Below are 21,698 nucleotides of genomic sequence, written 5' to 3' on the forward strand. Positions count from 1 at the left end.
GACTCCAAGCCTGCATAGAATATACATTTTGGACCTATTTTTCGTATCCAAAGATGTTATTCGCATTCAAGACATGTATGGTAGATAAACATGTAAACTAACATTAAAAAGTGGCTAGTTTAATCAAAATGTAAAGGGGAAGATAGAGGTAGTAGGCATTAGTAGAACAGTACTTCTCACATAGGGCTAAATGATAATGTTTACTTTTCTATCAATCACAATGATAAATATTGACAAAAAAATTTCGTACTATATTACTATATATTACATGAAATGTCTAGATAACTCATCCACTCGTAATTAACTAATGACAAATTGACAGCATACAAGTATCTCTTTAATGTGGAAAATATATTTTTATTCTAGGGAGAATTTCATATATGCCCATGTTAAATTTCAAAATATCATATTTGCCTAATTTAATTTCTCAATATCATATTTATCCTTCATAAACCTTCAACATATCATATTTGCCAAAATCTTTTTTATAATGTTTTTAATATTCTATAATCATTTTTTATACCTTGGAATTATTATAATAATTAAGAAATTTAACCATATCATCCTTACATCTACGATAATGAAATGTGAACTTCTAAATTGTTGGAATGTTGACCTTTTGACATACAAAAAAATTAATCTTCAACCCTTTCTATGGAATATATATTTTGATTGTTTTAGTTTTTGTTGTTGATTATTATCATGTTATAGATGGATAATATTTTATATATTACCATTAATATTTTGATGTTTAAAAAGTACATTTACGATATTTTGATATTTAAGAAGGGCATATATGATATTTTTTGAAATTTTCTGAAAGGTAAATATGATATTTAGGAATTTTTTGAAGGGTAAATATGATATTTTTAAATTAAGTTGGGTAAATATGATATTTTGATGTTTAAGAAGGCATATATTTATTCTAATATGTAATTATAAAACATTTTTACATCTATAAAACTTTGAACTAATTTTTTTCTCACATACACAACAAAAAAAAAATTATAAAACATTGCTTATACAAGCTACAAGTGCAATTCTACGATAAAGATATCGATTTATATTGTTGAACGGTTCCTTTTATAGCCTGTTCAACGGGTAATCTTTCCAAACTTGAAGCACCATAAAATCCATGAACTCCATTCGTATTTTTCAATACAAATTCCGCTTCCAATGGACCGGATATCGGACCTATAAAACCACATTATTAAAATTATTCCCAAAATAAAATATTGCTCTTTATACATTATTTTCAAGATTCACTATATCTGTATTATTGGACTGAGACTTAGATTAATGTTGATGTGACAAAAATTGTAACTTTTTGTCTCACGCAAAAATATGAAACAAAGACTCACTCTCAAAAGACGTGAATACCCTCCTCCTTGTCCTTATAAAAAAATAGCCCTAGAAAATCTGTCATGTCATGTCCAGTGTAACAAAAGTAGATATTTGCTAAAAAATAGCCCCAAAAAGTTTGTTCTGTCCTGTCCTGTCCTGTCCGGTCCTGTCCTGTCCTGTCCTGTCCGGTCCGGTCCAATGTAACAAAAGCAGATATCTGCTAAAAAGGGGTAGTACTGTCGTAGTACCTCCATGGCATAGTACAATTGCATCAGGATTGATTTTATGAGCGGCGTCTGCAATAGCTTGTACGCGAATTACGCTTTCGTCCAATGTGACAGCTGTCTTTGCTCCAATCGAACCGGAAGTCGTGAGCCCCATATGTGCTACGATGATGTCAGCGCCAGCTTTTGTCATTTCAATCGCCTCGTTTTCATTAAAAGAATATGGTGTTGTTAATAACCCCATTTTATGAGCTTTGTTTATCATCTCCACCTCCAACCTAAAAAATGCAAGTTCAATAGAGCTAATAAATACAAGAAATAGCAACATACTTTCATCTAATTTTGTACTATTATATAACAATATAACATCCAATTTTTATTTATTTCTCTAATCATATGATGTTGTAATTGAAAGAAATGAAAGTAGGATTTGTGATAAATACGTGAATCAAAGTACGTTGCTATTTTTTGTATTGTTTAAAATTTTGATGGAAAAAGAAGATCAACCTGTATCCCATTCCGGTTTCTTCAAGATTTTGTCTGAAATTACCATCAAAGAGTCCAACAGTTGGAAAGTTTTGGACTCCACAAAATCCAATTGATTCCAATTGTTTAAGAAAGTGATCCATTCTACGGAATGGATCGGTCCCACATACTCCAGCAAGAACAGCTACTTCTTTCACCACCTATAGATTCCAATTCCGATTCCGATTCCGATTCCAATGTCAAGATGCAAAAGAGAAAAAAATTAGAAGGTCCTATTACATGATTGAATATAAAAGAGTGTGTTTGGTTGAATGGAATGAGCCAAGGAATCACAAGATTCATTCCATTCCTACATCGGAATACATGATTCCATTCCTGCATACCAAAAAGTTTACTCACCGGTAATACTTCATTAGCCATCTCAACCACAATAGCATTCGCATCACCAAACGGTAACAACCCCGCCAATGAACCCCTGCCCGCCATCCGAAACCGCCCGGAATTGTACACCACAATCAGATCCACACCGCCCGCCTCTTCAAATTTTGCAGAAATTCCCGTCCCTGCCCCTGCCCCAATTATCGGTTTTCCTGCCCGTATTTCTTCTCTCAACTTCTCCAACACTTCCCTAGTCCTTTTCAATGTTTCTATTACACAACACAACATTAATCAACAAGGTAACAATTATGTATAACATTTAATTCATGGGATAATGACATAAAAGCCCTTCAGTTTGCAACTATTTTTTTTTTAATTTTACCCTTTTGTGTATTTCTTGTTCATTAAAGCCCCTAAGTTTGGCAGAAAGGTTCGGTTTTTTACCAGGTAAATCTGCAAAAAGGGTAAATTTGAAAAAAAAAAAAAAGTTGCAAACATAACCTAAAATCCACAAAAGGGTAAATCCGTACATTTCCAAACTTACGGGCTTTTATGTCATTATCCCTTTAATTAATTTATTTAATAAAATATGTAACCTGGCTTTGCGTTAGGGAAGTCGGTTAAGTTGTAAGAAATGGTTTCGTAACTCGTGGAGGGCATTTTTGGGAATTCTTGAAGGGGTTGTTGATCATGTTCAATAACTTTTTGTTTTTGAGTAGAAACATTAGGCTTCTTATGTATCTCCAAAAACGAGTCAACTAAAGCTTTTGCAAACTCGGTGTCATTGATGTGATATTGGTAGACTTTCACCTGTGCATTAAGGGTAAAATGGTCATTTTGGACTTTATCCATACTAGACAACATCACCCATTCGGTCATGTCCATGTTAAGTCCATTAAGTAGAAGAATAAATAGTAACTTTGCTTTTAGAGTTTCATAAATGGGAACATAGTTTCGATTAATTACGAAACTAACCTTCCTATCTTCTGTAGGCTCAATAAGTCTCTTTAATTCTTCTATAAGAGCACCAGTAGCATGTGTATCATAGAAAGGCTTTCCAGGGGCATCTAAAGCAGAGATTCCTATTTCTGGTAAGCAAACACGTATTTTTGAAGATGATTTGTTCAATTTTCTTGCAATAAAAGCAGCAAATTTCTTGTTTTCCTCCACTGTGGTTCGCATCAATGACACCTGTACACAATGAGGGTATTTTTGTCATATTTAAATTCTATTCCACCTAATGAATATACTTCACATCTGTGTTTCATTTTGATTTAGTAAAGCAGAAGTAACAACTTAATAAAGAAAAGAGAAAAGTCAAGAAAACCTGACTTTTCCATGAACAATAACTCCTGACTATTTACGAAAATGCCACTCTGATAGATAGATTATAGATACCTGTTCATTGTGTTCATATATTTTCCTCTGTTGAAAATTCATAGGTATGGTGTTCTTAGGACCAAAGTTCACCATATCTAAAGCTCCTACACTCAAAACAAAAGGAATTTTCTTTTCGATTATTGCATCAAATCTTGATTCTTCACAAGCCATAACACCTCCAACTATGTGATCTGCAACTTCTGTTGTTGTAATGTCCAAAACACCCTTGCAAAAGTAAGAATTTTATAAGCCCCTGAGTAGTTCCAATCTAGAATTTAAAAATGTAATATAAAGTTTTCAAGAATCACCTGTATAAACCCTTCTCTAACTAAATCCTCCATAGCTCTCCCTCCAACTCCAGTTGCATGAAAAACCAGAGTCTCATAACCTTCCTTATTCAATCTTTCTTTCACAGCATTTACACATGGAGTTGTAACCCCAAACATGGTTAGACCAAGGGTAAATTTGTCATTACCTGAAGAGGATTCTTTCAAACTCATGAGTCGACCAGAAACCATCCCGGAAAAAGCAGCACCGGCGTTAGATAAGATAACTCGACTCACATTATTAATCCCACAGATATCCACAACTGATGGAAACAAAATCAAATCTGATGTCCCGATATACCCTTCAGTTTGACCACTTGCTACAGTTGATATAAGGATTTTGGGTAGTCCAAGTGGAAGTGATCGGAAAGCTGATGATATCATTGATGTGCCGCCACTGCCGCCAAGCCCCACCACGCCGGAAAGAGAACCGCGGTAGTGGGATTTCATAAGGTAATGAGTTAGTGCTTTGTTCATGATTGCTAGGGCTTCGGATCTGGATTCTGGAATTTGAGTTTCTGGTTGATTTTCGGATTCGGAGTAGCTAGAGAGAAGTTCATTTCTGGACACAAACTTGAAATCCTTGAAGCTGTTTATCTCTTTTGATCCAACTGACACATCTATAACTACGACTTGTACCTGTACATGTCGATAATTATTCCAAAATTAGATATTTTAATGAAGCATTAAGCAAATTCGATTAGGATATGCATTAGTTACTTGAAATTGCAGATGAATAATCAATTGAAGAATGTACCTTCGAGGAAGAAGTAGAGGAAAAGTTCTTGAGATTGGATCGGACGGACTCTGAGAGAAATAGCAGTTCATCAAGCTTCGTATCAGCTGTTCCAATGCAGAAAACTTGAAGAAAATCCTTGAGATTTCCCATGATTTTTCACTACTTGAAGAAAAATAGAGCTACAGCAGTTTTATAAATCGAGGGGATTGGAATTTAAGCAGCGATTGTTGGTGGGATTTTAATAATCATATCAGATTGTTGGTGGGATTTCAAGAATCATATCAGATGACTAGATGAGTAGAGATGTTGCAGCAGGGTGGCTAAGGGATTCGATGAAGCTGACATTTCACCATAAATGTTATCGAGCCAAAACCACATAGATGTCATGTGTTCACGGAGTCGCCGACTTCCGTGTCACGTCTAATTTTGATCCAACGAATTATTTGGTTATTATTCATTTAGTCGATGATTATATTTTAAAGAGAAAAGGATAAAAATAGCCGTTTACATTAATGAGATTATAAAAATAGCAAAAAAAAAATCGAAATACAAAATTAGCCAATGATTTCGCAGATGAAGATGCCCCATCTGCGAAAGTACAAGCACCTAAAGCACAGCTGTGCTTTAGGTGCTTGTACTTTCGCAGGTGGTTTTAATTTTTTTTTTTTAATATTTTTGCTGTATATATAGGGGTAATTTCGCAGATGGAATAGGTCAAATCGTGGTATTTTTTGTATTTTTTTTTTTAAGTTTGACTATGAAATGAATTGGTTTGACTACGAAATCATGTTGCTATATAAATAGTTTTGTAGAAAAAATATCATTTTGGTTGTTATTTGTTTAGGAACTCTCTTTACAATTTGCTTAAAAAATGATTGAATATTTGGTTTGTCTTGTAAGCGGTGGGAGATGGCAAGTTAATGGAACTAATCTGGAATACATATGTCCACAGGGAGGTATTTCTGAACTTGCTTTGATATTTTCTGAGTATATTAGTTATAGTGATTTTGTATCTTTGGTAAGAAGCAAAATTGGTTTGTTAGACAAATATATAATTAGTCTTCGTTTCCACCATCCATAATTAAATTATTATATAGCTATAGTTGAAGACATGGATGTTAGAATGTTGATAAACGTAATCAAATGTAGTGGAGGAAGGGCTGTGAAAGTGTTTGTGGTGGTTGATGAAGTTGAGGAGGTTAATGGGGGTGGTGAAATTGGAAACCAGCTTGTTGGTAATTTATGCAGTTATAAAGGGAGCAACGATCCGATAGGTACTTTCAATACTCCTAGTGTACCTCAGTTTCACAGTGTTGCTGAAAATGTTAATGTTAGTTATTCACCTATTCACTATGTGGATCCCGAGAATTACAAGTCTGTTGGTGATGATGATATTGGTACATATCTTAATCATGTGGGTGGTCGTTGTGATGATGTTGCCGAACAAGAAGTTAAACTTATGAATAGGCGTGTGGTAGATAAAACTAAAAAGAAAAAAAATTCAAGTCAAAAAAATGAAAAAAATCATGTTTACGGGCATTATGTTGATGTTGGTGATGTATGTTTAGATATAACCGAGCTACAAAGCAATTCCGATAGAGATGAGTTGGGTGATGAAGTTAAAGCTAAGTTTCCCGATAACCTTTTTCACGGTATGCCCCCTGTACCAGCATGACTAGTTGATATTAATGAAGATATCCCAACACAGATGGTAGACATGAATCTTCAAAAGATTCAATGTGAGAGTATATTTAAGAACAAAGAACTTTTAAAGCGGTGTATTGGTAAAAAATGTCTTCGAGAAGGTTTCCAGACGAGGACAAGTAGATCCACCAAATCAAGGTATGAAGCTGTGTGTGTTTCGAAAAATTGTTCTTGGTTACTAAGAGCAAAAGCAATTAAAAATTCTGATGGACTTTTCCAAGTAAATAAATTTGTTGATGTACACACATGTTCTTCAACATTGTTGCAACCTAATCATCGACAAGCAAACAAATATGTTTTGGGTGAATATGTTGCTGATGTTTTGGCTGAAGACTATAGTAGAGTTTATCGGGGAAAAGAAATTGTTAATGATATGAATGCTCAATTGAATATCAATATCTCATACCATCAGGCATGGCGTGCGAAGCAATATGCATTGTTGTCGTTAAGGGGTACGAAAGAGGATTCTTTTACCAAACTTCCGGCGTATTGTCACAACTTGGCCAAACATAATCCGGGTACTGTCACATATTAAAACAGATGTTGATGATCGCTTTGAGTTTTTGTACGTCGCACTCAGTTGCTCGGTTAGTATTATCATATCCTAATTTATTTTTTTAATATTTATTTTGGTGTGTTTGAATAGATATACAATGTATTGTAGGTACGCGCTTTTGTCAATTTTTGTAAGCCGACCCTAGTAGTAGATGGAGCTCACCTAAAGGGCGAGTTCAAAGGTACCATGTTACTTGCAGTTACTAAGGACGGACAAAACCAAATATTACCGGTTGCATATGGTATATGCAAAAATGAGTGTACCGATTCTTGGACATGGTTTTTTCAAAAACTACATGATTGCATAGGAAATATGCAGGAGCTTACAATTATATCTGATAGGTCTCCATCTATAGCAACATCCGTTGCCAACATTTTTCCTCACGCTCATCATGGAATATGTGGTGTCCATTTGTATTTCAACATAGTATCTAGATTCGGCAAGAGTAAGACGGTTAAAGGAATTTTTTGGGAGGCGTGTAGGGCGTACACAGTTGATGCTTTTGATGCTGCCATGGATGTTATGAAAAAGACAAAAGAACTAGTATGGGAGTACTTAAAAAGTATAAATCCAGAAACCTGGTCAAGGGCACATTTTAAAGGGAACCGATACAATCTTATGTCGTCCAACAGTGCGGAGTCTATAAATGCATTATCTAGACACGCACGTAAGGTGCCAATACTTATGTTGATCGATTTTTTTCGTGCTACAATGCAACAATGGTGGTTTCAAAGACGTAACTTTGCAGGTATTAAGTAAATTTGTAATATTAATGTTTTATTAGTTTTGATGTTATTGATCTTAACTTCTTCATTTTGACTGTTTTTTTAGCGGAAGCAACAACAACACTTACCGCTTGGGCGGATGAAGTTGTAAAAGAAAACAAGAAAACTTTTACCAAATGGGATGTTCGCATGATCTCAAATACGAAATGCGAGGTTAAAAAGGGGGCACAAAATGTGATTGTTGATTTTCAACATATGACATGTACATGTAGGCATTGGCAACTTGATGGGATACCTTGTGGTCATGTCATAAGATGTTTAACAGTGAACAATTACCAAGACTGCTCGAGGTTTGCATTAAATGCTTACCTTACCGAAACACCGAGGAAAACATATGAGGAATCAATAAACCCTCTGCCGAAGCCATCCGAATGGGAGATCCCCGATGATTTGATGATTGTTAAGCCACCTATAATGGATAAACGTCAGCCAGGCAGGCCAAGAAACACAGACCGCATTCCATCCCAAGGCGAGGGTCCAATTATAAAAGAGTGTTCTACATGTGGTCAACTAGGACACACGAGAAATAATTGTATTGGAAGGGCGTCCGGTAGCAGAGCAGGTCACATAATTTCTACTACAGAAATGGCATATAATATTGGTGGTTCAGCAGGTTGCTCACAAACCTATAACGCTGATTTTTATATAAAACAACCTTGAAATTAAGAGTAATGACGAGTTGTTAACTTATTATGTATTGTAATATTTTTATTAACTCTTACAAGACATTGCTATGCTTTCATATTTTAGTTAAGTTTGTTGATTATAACAATGAATGAAGCCTTTATATTATAAAATATAGTTTGCAGATTTTTTTTAACAGTTACAACATGTTATTTAAAAAAACAACAAACGATCCTTTGGCAACCTAATCTGTTTCATGATAATATTACAACAACTTTGTAACTAATTTTTAAACTCAGGGAACTGCAACAGGTACTTCTCTTTCTCCATTGTTATATAGTCATCCCTAATTCTCATTTTGTCTTCGAAACGATCCTTTTTTACCATAATGTGTATCAACTGCTCATCCTTCTCAGCAAGCCGTTTTTCAGTCGTTTTGATTGCCTTCTTACTCTTTTTATCCAATCTTTATGCTCTTTGATTTTGTTTTTATTGAGGTCAATCCATTCTTGAGCTTGTTTGCATTCCGATTCAATATCATTAGCAAGTTGAGTGAGAAGTCGGGATGACTCTTTGTCCTCTTCTTGTTGTGCTTCAGCCTTCTTTAATTCTTCAAAATTTTTGATGAGATTAAAACTTAATCTTGAAGATCGATTAGATCTCAAACAGGTAAAATAAAGATTAAACAGCAAGAACACGAAAACAATAAACAACTCAAGAATGAATCAAACGTGTCGACTGATTATAAAACAACCCTCAGAAGAGCTCGATCAAGAACATCAACTGTAGAGGGTTAAAAGGTTTACAGGAACGATGAAGAAAATCAAAGTTATCGTAATTCTCTATCTCGTATTCTAGATCGTTAACCTAATATGCATGCAAGCACATTATTATATAGTAAACTTAACAGGCTCACGGTTGGACAGGCCCAAACCGGAGTACAAAATAATTGAACAATTAACCGAGCCCAATGACGCAATATTAAACAAATCTGCAACCCAACAATCTCCCTCTTTGCGTCAATTGGAGCGAGATCTTCACTTCTTACTTGGGCCAGCAGCAGCAGCCGGTACCTTCTTCTTTACAGTCTGAAACAGACGAGAGATAAGAGCAAGTATCGTTTGTTTGAATCTGATGTACCATTGAATCATATCGTTGAAGTATTTGATATCATCCGCTGCATTCTCTTTACATCGATGGATGATCCCCAACACATGCTCAAGAAAAGCAGTGGTATAAAGATGTTTATCCGCTAAGGAAAAGAGACATTTCTGTCTTTCAGCCCTAGTGAACATGACCGAATTACGCTTTGGGTCAATCTTGCCCATCTTCATCTGGTTCAGATCACTGGCTGAGCCAACAGGAGATATCTTCGGTTTCTTCTTGAAGACAGTGGCTACTTCCTGATCCATCAAGGCGACCTCCATGATATAGCATACTAACATCCTTTTGAGATGGTCTATAATCGGACCATATTCAGCTTCATTCGTCAAGAGGATGTTATGCAGAACAATCCAGTCATGGGGGTTGAGGTTCGGTAGATCTGCTAAGGATATAAGATGTTCGGTTCTTGCAGACCCTCGGATCACCCTGAACCGAACGTTGATGAATCTCCCCTCAGAATAAGGCTTCAAAACCCGAACATTAACGATCTTCTGAGCGCTCCATGTTTGGTACTGTGGTTGAGCAGCCTTCAGATAGAAATCGATTAACTCCCGATCAACCTCAGGATTAGGATGAGGGACTTCAAAAATGTTGGAGAAGGCGTGGAAGATAAACGCCTTTCGGGTTAAGGGCATGTCGAACTGCGAGTTGACAGAGTTGTAGCAGTCGAAGGAGATCACCGGTTCGAGCCAAAGGATGCTCGGAGTATCGATAGCCTCCTTAATCATTCTCTCTCGAGTCCAAGCAGGGAAAAGAGTCTTCCTGCTCTCGAGGAGATCGTGGGCTTCTTTCTTCTTGCGTTCGGCTTCTTCAGCTTCTCGCGCCACACGAATGTTGTCATTATCAACATTGCGACTATTTTTGCGTTTCAGCAAGTCAGCAATGGTTTCTTGATCATCTTCATCTTCTTCCTCAGCTATCTTCTTTCCTTTATCCTTCACACCCGAACCCGAAGTTTGACCAGTAGGAGGAGGTTCGGTTGTGTGAGCAGCTTTTGAGGAAGGAGGTGGTTTCGATCCGGACTTCACTTCTCCCCCTTGTTTCGGAGAGGACACGAAACTAGGTAGCCCTTCTATTTTACTGAGCAGATCCAGTGCAGGAGCAAGTTTTTCTGCAAGGGTTCGCCTCACAGAGTGGTTGAGAATCGGATCGTGTGCTTCCAGGATGTTGGATATGGCAGAGTGTACATCCGAAACACATGTCTTGATGACCTCCCGTTCGGATCGAATAGCGTCAAGTTGTTGCTGAGAGTTGGAAAGCTGAGCGCTCTTGACCTTAAGGGCGGTGGTTTTGCTTGCAAGGGCGTCCATCAATGAGTTTTCTGCAGCGAGATCCTCTTGGAGTTTAGAGAGGCGCTCGTCAATGGAGGCACGAAGGGCCGAGTTGTCGTCACTAATTGATTGGCGAAGGGTAGCGAACGACTTCAACTCCGTGGAGACGAACGTGGCCAATTGTTGAACGATTGGTTCCAACGTTGTCTTTGTGGCATCGGCGCTCTCCTGTAAGGACTTTAACAGGGAAGAGGCGTCAGAGAATAGTTTATTGACTTTTTCGGTCGCTGCCTCACATGCTTTCGTCGAGGCGTCAATGGCGGCAGTGGCTGAAGCGACTAAAGCGACTAAAGCTTGCTGAGCCCGGGAAAAGGCATCAACGATCTTCTGAAGAGCAGCTTCAGAGAGAGAGGATTGAGAATTGGAGGATGAAGCAATAAGCAGGTCAACCTTCTCATGCAGCTCCTTAAGATGTTTCTTCGTTACTGGAGCTTCCTCATCATCGTCGCTTTGGACCTGAAACGGACTGAAATAGACCGAATCAAATTGCATGTTCTCCTCGCCAAGGAAAGGGTTATCTCCGTCAGAGGCATGACCAGGAGATGGGGGTAATGGTGAAGCTGGAGGTGTAGTGGTGTGAGTAGGTTCAGGTTGAGTGTGAGTTGGGGTAGGTTCGGGTGGTTGTTGAGTATGGGTAGTTTCGGTTGTGTGTATGGGTTCGGTTACTGGTGGTGGTTCGGTTGCATCGGTATGAACCCCCGTATCAGATACGTTGGTTGGAACCTTTGCAGTAGCAGTTGTTGCATCAGTGAAAATGGGTGGTGGTATAGGGAAAGAGGTTTTAGGAATGTTGGTAGTGGGGATTATGGTGGGAATGGAAGTGGGAATTGTTTGAGTAGGAGAAGGGATTGGTGAGTTATGGATTTCCATGTTAGGAGTAGGTGTTGCCTCTTGGAGGGGTTTCGCCTCGTTGAGAGCCGTCCGAATCCGAACTCTCGCCTTCTGAGTCACTCGAAGAAGAAGCGATTATGAGTTTGCGCTTCGGTTGAGTCTTTCGCCTCTTCGGCTGCGGGGATTGTGCAGCTGTGGTTGGTTTCCGCTTCCTGGGAGAAGGACCTTTAGCCCCTTTGGTCACTCGCTTCCCTTTATCTGCCTTTTTGCCTCTATGAACAGGCTTGTCTACATCATGGATGGACTTGAGCATTTCCTGTGTGAGTTCCCTTGGTCCTGACTGTTTGAACTCCTTAATAGTCCGGATGATCCGGCTGTCAGATGGAACATCGTCGTACATGGTCTCCGGAATAGAACCAATGAATGAGAACTTTGATGCATCTGAGACGATAATCTTCGTGGTATGAAAAGTACCGATCGAAGACATCGATGCACCGACAGCAGTGAGGACATCAAATTTATCCATCGCCCATTTTGTGATGAGAGCCCAAAACCTTGCATACGACACCTCAGAATGTCGTGAAGAAGAAGAGAGGCTTTGGATGAGTTGTTGCCAGAGAACCAACCCATAATCGACGTTGATCCCGTTGTAGACACCGTACATGATCGACAGGAAGAGTCGACTAGAGCCATCGGATCCTGAGCTCCGTTCAGATAAACCTTTAAAAAGAACAGTGAACATACCGTTCCACTGTGGCGGCAAGCAAGACTTTTTAAATTTCGCGACGGAGGTGAGCACCTCCGTGTACCCCATGTTGTAAAACATACTGTAGATATGGCCAATCGGAATTGTCTCCGGATTAACCCTGGAAGGGTCAGCAGCGAAACCTAGCAATGCGCCAAATCGTTGCTTTGAAATCGAGGTCTTGTGATCAGAAACCTCGAAGAAAACCCTATCGACTGCTTTATCGTAATGTGTAGTCGCATACACCTGCGAGAGGAGCTCCATAGGCACAGATTCAACCTTAGAAAAGTGCAGGAGCGATCGGCGAGTACTTCAGGCACTCAATAATCGGGAACATGTAGGAATCGTACGCCTGAGGGGTTAAATCGATCACCAAACACTGTTGAGGGCGAATGGGAAGGATGTGGGAAGTAGCGTGAACTGACGATGATTCTGCCATTGTTGAAGTTGGAAAGAAGAAGATGAACAGTAAGGGTTTAAGGGAATTTTTGCTCTCTTGGGAATTCGGATGCAGTAAAGAGGTAAATGGGAGAGGAGACTGCCTTTTATAGTGGGTGTAAGGAGAGAGAAAAATCTGTTCAAATCTTCTATCGAAATACGAAAGGTTTTTCCGGAATGACAGATGCGTGACAGTTAAGGTATGCGATGATCACGCATGAAAGAGAGTGTCAGATTCCTTGTAACACGCCGCCCAACAAGCGCCATTGCAGAAGAAACCGTTTCAAATTCACACGCGCCTGTTTGTGCCAGAAAGGAACCGCTTCATCTTCGCACACACGTTCATAACGTCAATTAAAGAATGGGCGTTTCAAATTTGCATGCGTCCCTTTTTACCGCCGTTTGAAATTCAATCCGTTTATCTCCCGCCTGAGTTAGCAACTCTTCATTTTATCTTTTGAATGACATCTTTTGAATAAATCTCCCACGTGGATTATTTTTGACCACAACTTGTAAATAACCTCCAATTCAGTAAAACAACCTGTAATTATTAGTACTAGAATTTTGGAAAATCAAAGATTTTCGTGCTAAGAGTGTAAAAAGAAAAGAAATAAAGCAACTCTTTTTAGGAATAAATGTGATGTCAATAATGACACGAAATAAATGATCCCGGGCACGAATCTCTTCCTTCAAGGTCAAGAGAGACCTTAAAGTGTTGATATGGTTTCCCGTTGAATGACAATCAAACACTTATTAAGAAATGTTGAAAGGATTCTTTTAATTAAGCTACTTAAGGGTGGCTTTCGCTTTGATGCAACAATTCTAATCTTGAAATAAGAAAGAAAGTGAACAAAGTACTTGTGAGACCGGTGTAGTCTGTTGAACAAGTAGGTAGGAATTAATTTTAAAGTGGCTTGGAAAATATGAAATTTCAACACAAAAAAAATAAAACTAGATTCCAAGGGAAGAAATGTTATGGGGTTTAACAATTTCATAGGAATCACACAAAATAAATTTTGAGATTTCATCAAGGTACATCCGTCAATTCTTTGGTGAAAACTTGAGCAAATTAATTGTTCACCGTCAATTCAGATTTGGTGTTGAATTTTGGGTTTCACTCAGCTCGTAGTGGCACGAACCTAAGATCATAAACACAGTTGTTGTGTAACCATAAACCTCAGTGGTAATTTCTGAGAGTCTCAAGGGTTACGTTGATGAAACAAATGTAATGGAGAAATATAATGGAGATGGTGTAAGAAAGTAAAGTACCTCAGCTGCAAAAAAATAAGGACCAAGCAGAAAACTCTTATCTCATATGAGAAGAGAGTGAGGTAGCTCACGATTAGAATAAATGTGGTAGCCTAATTGGGAAGACAAGGTTTGTTTATACCAGGTCATTAAGGCTATTATTCAAAATCTTATGAGGCTTGGGACACATACAGCAACATGCTTCTAGGGACACTTAACTAATCCAGCAATTTTTATCCCCATAGACGAACGAACACACAAATAAAATAAAAAAATATTTTTGGAGTTTTTGATATATAGAAAAAAAATTAAAAATAACAAAGTAAAAAAAATAAGATTCAGAAAGAAATTAAAAGGAGTTAAAAAAAAACTTTGGAAAAATTAGGAACCGAACCCGAGCGTTCGGTTGGCGTCGGTTGAGAAAAATTCTGAAAAACCGAACCCGAGCGTTCGGTTGGTTTCGGTTTTGAAAAATTTTGGAAAACCGAACCCGAGCGTTCGGTTGGTTTCGGTTTTGAAAAATTTTGGAAAACCGAACCCAATCGTTCGGTAGGTTTCAGTTTTGAAAAATTTTGGAAAACCGAACCCGAGCGTTCAGTTGGTTTCGGTTTTGAAAAATTTTGGAAAACCGAACCCGAGCGTTCGGTAGGTTTCGGTTTTGAAAAATTTTGGAAAACCGAACCCGAGCGTTCGGTAGGCTTCGGTTTTGAAAAATTTTGAAAAACCGAACCCGAACCTTCGGTAGGTTTCGGTTTTGAAAAATTTTGAAAAACCGAACCCGAACCTTCGGTAGGTTTCGGTTTTGAAAAATTTTTAGAAACCAAGAAATTTTGACATTCAAGTAGGTAATACTTTAGACGAATAGATAAACAACTTTGTACAAGAAATTTACAACCAAGAAAACTACCTTTGAAATGATGAGCGAGTGCGGATGATGCAACCGAACCCGAACGTTCGGTCAATTTCGCTTCTTACGTTTGAGATCGAGAGGTAGTTTGTGGTACTGATTCTGATTCCATCATACCTAGCTCTTGTAAAATGTTGTTGAATGAGGCTTCGGGAAGAGCTTTGGTAAAGACATCAGCCAGTTGATCAGTGGTTCTAACAAAGTGTACTTCAACATTTCCATCTTCCACATGATCTTTGATGAAGTGATACCTCAGTGCTATGTGTTTGGTTTTGGAGTGTTGCACTGGGTTATGACAGATCCTAATTGCACTTTCAGAGTCGCAATATAGTGGGATCTTTTTCATATTGAGTCCATAGTCTCTGAGTTGACTCTGGATCCAAATCACTTGAGAGGTGCAGGATGCAGCTGCAATGTATTCAGCTTCTGCAGTGGACAAAGACACACACGTTTGTTTCTTTGACTGCCAGCTAACCAACTTCCCGTCAAGGAATTGGCAGCCACCAGTTGTGTTTTTTCTGTCGAGTCCACAACCTCCAAGGTCCGCATCTGAATAGGCTTGAACGAAGAAGCCTGAGTTGGAAGGATACCATAGACCTAGAGAGGTGGTTCGCTTGAGATAGCGTAGAATGTTCTTCACTGCAAGCATGTGAGGTTCGCGTGGATTTGCCTGAAATCGAGCACAGTAACAAACAGAAAACATTATGTCAGGCCTGCTAGCAGTGAGATACATTAGTGAGCCTATCATCTGTCGATAAAGCGTAATATCAACAGCCGGTTTGTCCAGGGATGGGGTGAGCTTGGTGCCGAACGCCATTGGAACTTTGACTTTGGAATCTCCCATCATGCCAAACTTTGCTAGGAGAGTCTTCGTGTAAGCTTCTTGATTGATAAAGATGCCTTCGGGTCCCTGTCTAATATTTAAACCAAGGAAAAAGTTAATAGGACCCATTGAGCTCATTTCAAATTTAGTCTCCATCAGCTTTCTGAATTCAGCTGTTAGGCTAGGATTCGTGGAGCCAAAGATGATATCATCGACATAAATTTGAACGATCATAAGGTGGTTACCTTCCTTCTTGCGAAAGAAGGTTGGGTCAACCGAACCTTGCTTGAATTTGGACATCTTTAAAAATTTAGTCAGCGTTTCATACCAGGCTCTCGGAGCTTGTTTCAGTCCATACACGGCTTTATCCAAAATATAACAATGATTTGGATATTTTTCGTTCACGAACCCAGGAGGTTGCTCCACATACACTGTTTCTTCGAGTTCACCATTGAGGAATGCACACTTGACGTCCATTTGGTAAACCTCAAAGTTTTTGTGGGCAGCATAGGCTAGAAATATTCTTACAGATTCCAGCCTAGCTACGGGAGCGAACGTTTCTTCATAATCAACCCCTTCCTCCTGACAGTAGCCTTTCACGACCAGACGAGCTTTGTTACGAATTACGTTTCCTTCCTTGTCCATTTTGTTCCTAAAGACCCATTTAAGACCAACAACCGAGGCATCTGGAGGAGTTGGAATAAGACGCCAGACTTTGTTCCTCTCGAATTCGTTCAGTTCATCTTGCATAGCTTGAACCCAATCGGAGTGATCAAGAGCAGTATTAACTGTCTTTGGTTCAACTTTTGATACGAATGAGTTAAACATGCAGAATTCGACTTTAGAAAACAAGGAAGTCTGTTTTGCCTTGAGTTGTGATCGAGTCAGAACTTTTTCAGATACATCACCAACAACTTGAGAAATAGGATGATCCCTGGTCCATTTGGTGAGAGGAGGGTAGTTTGGATCAAAGGTTGGATCTAATTCAGCGTTTATCATTTCTTCTGGTTCGGACTGGCTTTCATAGTCGTAAGACATGTCAGCAAGCTCCCCCTCGATAGATGAGCTTTCAGGAATACTTTGAAAATCTTGAGCTTCAGAGGTTTCTTGTGGTGCTGGTCTTTCAGGCGTTGATGCACCTTCGGATGGTGAAGCACTCTCGGTTAGCAAAGGGCTTGGTTCCCCCTCAACTTGTGAGCTTGGCAGGGATGATGATGGTGGATTCTCCCCCTCGACAGAAGCATTGGGTGATGGAGGTTTGTCAGAGATTGATCCTCCTTCATTTATTCTCCTTGCAGCTTCTTCGACAATTTGCCTCATGTGATCTACTTTATTATCTACTGCGCCTGCTTCTGAGAGAGTGGCTTTCTCTGGTTCGTCGAATAGCTCCAGAAACTTCTCGTATAGATTAGCGATCGAGACCGTAACCTGGCCAGTTAGAGGAAAGATTTCCCCTGCAGTGTTTTCACTGGCCTTTAGCTTTTTGACATAGCTATCTGATGTGTTTTGGTCATAAGACATCCTATGTGCTCATACAAACCCTAATGCTTGGATCTAGGTTTCTCTATTGTATATGCTTTGAATCCAAGACTATAAATCCTAATTCTAGCATACAAGTAATCATATTAGATATTAGAATAAGTTTATAATGTTACCTTGATTGTTATGTAGCAATAACAATCCCAATTCCTCCTTGAATTGACTTTGGAAGGCTTAGAGTCACAAGTGTCACTCCTCTAATGGTTCACAAACACCATAAGCAAGAGGATGAAGAGGAGAGAGGATGGAGGCTGCCCAAAACGTGTTCTAACCCTAGAATAAGTCTACTCCACGTTTTTGGGTCATAAGGGTCTTATATATAGTAAGGCTATTAGGGTTATCTAACAAGGAAACCCTAATTTGGATGCTTAAGCCCTAAGAAACCCATAGACTCCTTTAATCAAGCCCATGGACGATTTCCTTATGGGTTTCCCGATAGAATTCGTCCACCTCTTGATTCAAGGCAATCCATGGCCCAAATTGCAATTATCTTATAATTACAATTCCAATCCCTTAAGTTTAATTAATCCCTTTTAGTCACAAAACTAATTACCAATGAATTATTGACTAATATTAATTAAACAATATGATTTCTCCTTTAATATATTATTCCCATAATATATTAATAAATCATATTTAATCCTTTCTCTCCATAATTCATCCTATCAAGTTGCTTCGGTGAAGGCAACCCAAAAGGACCATGCACCATCGGGTCAAGTACATACCAAAATAGTTATGGACTTAGACACTAATCCAACAGTCTCCCACTTGGATAAGTCTAATAACTATTATGCATATGACTTCAGATCCTGATCTGCAATCGTAGCTTTCCAAAGCCGCTGTCAACTCTGATCCTATCAGATACGCGTGTCCTTAGATAAGGGATCATATATTCCTCCATTCTTGATATCGTATGAGATATGATTTCAAATCATTCTCTTTGTACTATATCTCGATTCCCGATTTATGACGACTGACTAATCGAACAAATCAAATTAGCCCTAGCCCGGCCGAGCATTTACGTTTTTCATCACAAAATCATCGAAGGGCCCAAAAGATATCGCTTTTATTCTACTTTGAATAAAAGGAACGGATAAACTTTGATACAATGCTTGCTTGCACTCACTAACCAAATCACACACAACAATATGTTTTATAACACCAAGTTACTAGTGCGTTTACATATTATCAATGTGCAACCGATTCGCAAGATACAACTCACACATCTCGGTTTCAAGAATATAAGATGTTATCATCTCACTAATTACTCGTGATACAATTCATGGAGTGATCCAAGTGAGCGTGGGTTTAATCCAATGCTCAAATCATATTCATAAGCACTCATGAACGTTGCAGCAAACATTTGCTTATGTCTAATGCTCTTTAGACAATCCACACACCAATTCATGACAGTCTTTATTCATATCTACTTCCAACATATGAATGACTGTGGCCCTGTTCGAATAATTCGATTATTCTTAATAAATTCAATTATTCCGGAAGTCAAAACATGCAAAGTGAAACACAAGAATAATACTAATCCCATATGGCCTCAAACCTTTGAGTATAAATAAAACGCCTTTTATTTATCACCATATTGATTACTCATTATTTGTCGTTTCGTGTAATCAACTTCTTACTTGAATTATTACACTTGTCCCATGCACCTAGCATGCACACAATGTTTACCTATGGTTCTTACTTTTGTGAAATAGACAAATTGAACACATTTCCAATCATTCTCATTTTACAACTCCAAATCCTTTTTCATAAGTGTAAGAATATCAAATTCTTGCTACTTATAGAATATGCTAGATTCTAACACTTTATGCAACGATCCTTTCGTAATGTCACTGCACCAAAGTCACAAAGACTATTGCCAATGATATTACAAAGTCCTCTATCGGAGATTGTTACAAGACAATTCCTTAGATATGATGTCTCTTTCTCAAAGTACATTCCTTTGAACATCCTTTTGCATAAAAGTTTTTAATCTAGTCATAGATTTTTTAATATTCAATTCCCAATATGGACACGCTTCCATATTTTCCATATGACAACTCATTCTTAATAGAATCTTATCTATTCGTAATGATGTCGATATGGTCCATCCAATATGAGAACATTTTCATATCTTCCAATACTATACTTCCAACTACTCACAAGCGACCAATCCTCGTCGAACTTTGGATTGTCCTTTGATAGTTGTTTAATTATTTTAGTCAAAACCAATTCTAGTCCCTTTTCCCTCTAAATGCGCTAGACATTTGGAAAATTTTAGAATGGTCAAACATTAAAGCATTCGCAATCGATCCTATACCTGAAGCGTATGGGACACCACGCATAATGTTTTATTTGCTATGTTCTCAAAATTCGAATTGTGAAGAGGAATGCCGTAATCATAATCGAAATTTTAAGAACACACTATGTACCCTTGACTAAGTTTATTAACATTTCTCAACCTAATCCTTTAGATTTGAAATGAAGCATAGTATTCTCTCCCTTAATTATAGCAAAACAACCTTTCAACTCTTACAACTTTGCAAAATATGACTCTTGTTTTCTATAATTAATATTGCTAACCTTGGAATACTTGCCTTAATCATCATACAATCATAACATTTATGCTCCCACTATCATGATGATTATTATAAAACATAACACTTATGCTCCCACTAGCTTCGACATGTATTCATAAACATCTTAACTTCCAGAAAAACAATACTTATTGAATTTCTTAAGTTTATGTTTCTAATACTTAGTGCTTTGATAATCTTTTATCAAGGTTTCTTGAACTTATACACCTTTGCCTTCGATAGTTCATATGCGTTTCTAAACACTTAAGACTAATTGCCAAACCTCACAATTCAAATTATGGAAAGGGATACCGTAACCATAATTGAATTCGAGAATGCAATTTTACAATTACTATCTTCTTAAAATCTTTCTTAGTGAAAGCATTTCCTCACAATCATTTTCATGAAGGATGAAATCTTATGACACTTAGATTTGAGCGGTGTATGTGTTCCTATCCATGTGAATTTGTTAAAACCAAAGTTTACGACAAATTCAAACTCATATGGACCGAACTTTCTTAATCTTGATTTCTTGCCTTTATGGTAGCACAACTGCCCACCATGTCTTCCAAGTAGTTAAGCAACTCACCCTTTCCTATCAATGTACCTTTCATCGATTGAGGTGATTTGCCATTTATGCGTTCAAAATGAGAACTCATAGAACTCACATGCATAATTAACTCGATTGGATTGGCATAGAAACTAAAATAATGTCATCACGATAGGTAGTAAACCTTAACTCGTGTGCTAGTGATGATCGATAAGGTTTATTTGATTTGTTCTTGAAACTTTTCAAGACTATAAAAACTCCCACTGACTCCTTGACATATACGATTCTCTTGTCAAAACATTTCTTGACAAACAAATATTCAAGAGTTAGTGTAGCTTTTAATCAAAACACTTCATAAATTGGTACTAGTTGGTCTTTGTCTTATCCAAGACATCACGACTTACCACATTTAATGAATGTTATAAACCTTTAATACTTTTCACTCATTGTCACAATCTTAACTTTAAGACTTGTTTTGGAACGAAGTATGATTGTCTTCTTGATTTAACCATTTCTTCAATTCTTGATTCCTCTTCTTAGACATACAATTGTACTAAGACTCACTTAGAGGATCAATTGAGATGTGGTTCTTAATCATTAAGACCTATCATAAAGCATAAAAGGTACTCTCCCTTCTTCTTAGAATGGGGAAACTTTTATCTCTCTGCCTACTTGATTCTTGTTATTCGTTCTACTATTGATTTAAACTTTTTTAATCAATTCAAGATTACACTTAATCTTATAAGTATAATCATATTTACTAAACCTTTAGTAAATCATGACGAATACCTCGTTACTCTTATGGTGGACTTTGATCAATACACAACTTTGGGTACTCGATCTCCTAGTCCTTCACTTGACACTTTGTCATTGAATTAGTCTAATTTCCAAATACGAAATTTCTCATTCATCATGCATCCACGTTGCATGATTCCAAGTTTCTGTCCAATTGAAACTTGGCCGATGAGAAACTCTGCCTATTTGGTAAATTCTCGAATTT

General features: G+C 37.9%; 1 protein-coding gene across 1 annotated transcript; it reads right to left on the reverse strand.

The window, feature by feature from the left end:
• Positions 1 to 895: 895 nt before the first annotated feature.
• Positions 896 to 5,296, reverse strand: LOC145097300 (TIM-barrel signal transduction protein). The gene is made up of 9 exons (XM_079034838.1): positions 4,896 to 5,296; positions 4,121 to 4,777; positions 3,831 to 4,037; positions 3,408 to 3,623; positions 3,029 to 3,242; positions 2,454 to 2,701; positions 2,076 to 2,254; positions 1,593 to 1,846; positions 896 to 1,194 (listed from the first exon to the last, which is right to left on the reverse strand). The coding sequence occupies exons 1-9, from the start codon at positions 5,025 to 5,027 to the stop codon at positions 1,043 to 1,045; spliced, it is 2,259 nt and encodes a 752-aa protein (XP_078890964.1). The 5' UTR covers positions 5,028 to 5,296; the 3' UTR covers positions 896 to 1,042.
• Between the last annotated feature and the right edge of the window lie 16,402 nt (positions 5,297 to 21,698).

Source organism: Lactuca serriola, chromosome 4, assembly GCF_051521515.1.
Source record: "Lactuca serriola cultivar US96UC23 chromosome 4, Lser_US96UC23_V15, whole genome shotgun sequence".
NCBI lineage: Eukaryota > Viridiplantae > Streptophyta > Magnoliopsida > Asterales > Asteraceae > Lactuca > Lactuca serriola.

Coding starts and splice junctions, on each gene's coding strand:
- LOC145097300 (XM_079034838.1), bottom strand. CDS start 5,027: ATGGGAAATCTCAAGGATTTTCTTCAAGTTTTCTGCATTGGAACAGCT. Junction 4,778..4,895: donor CCTCTACTTCTTCCTCGAAG/GTACATTCTTCA, acceptor CGACATGTACAG/GTACAAGTCGTAGTTATAGA. Junction 2,255..2,453: donor TGGCTAATGAAGTATTACCG/GTGAGTAAACTT, acceptor TGGAATCTATAG/GTGGTGAAAGAAGTAGCTGT.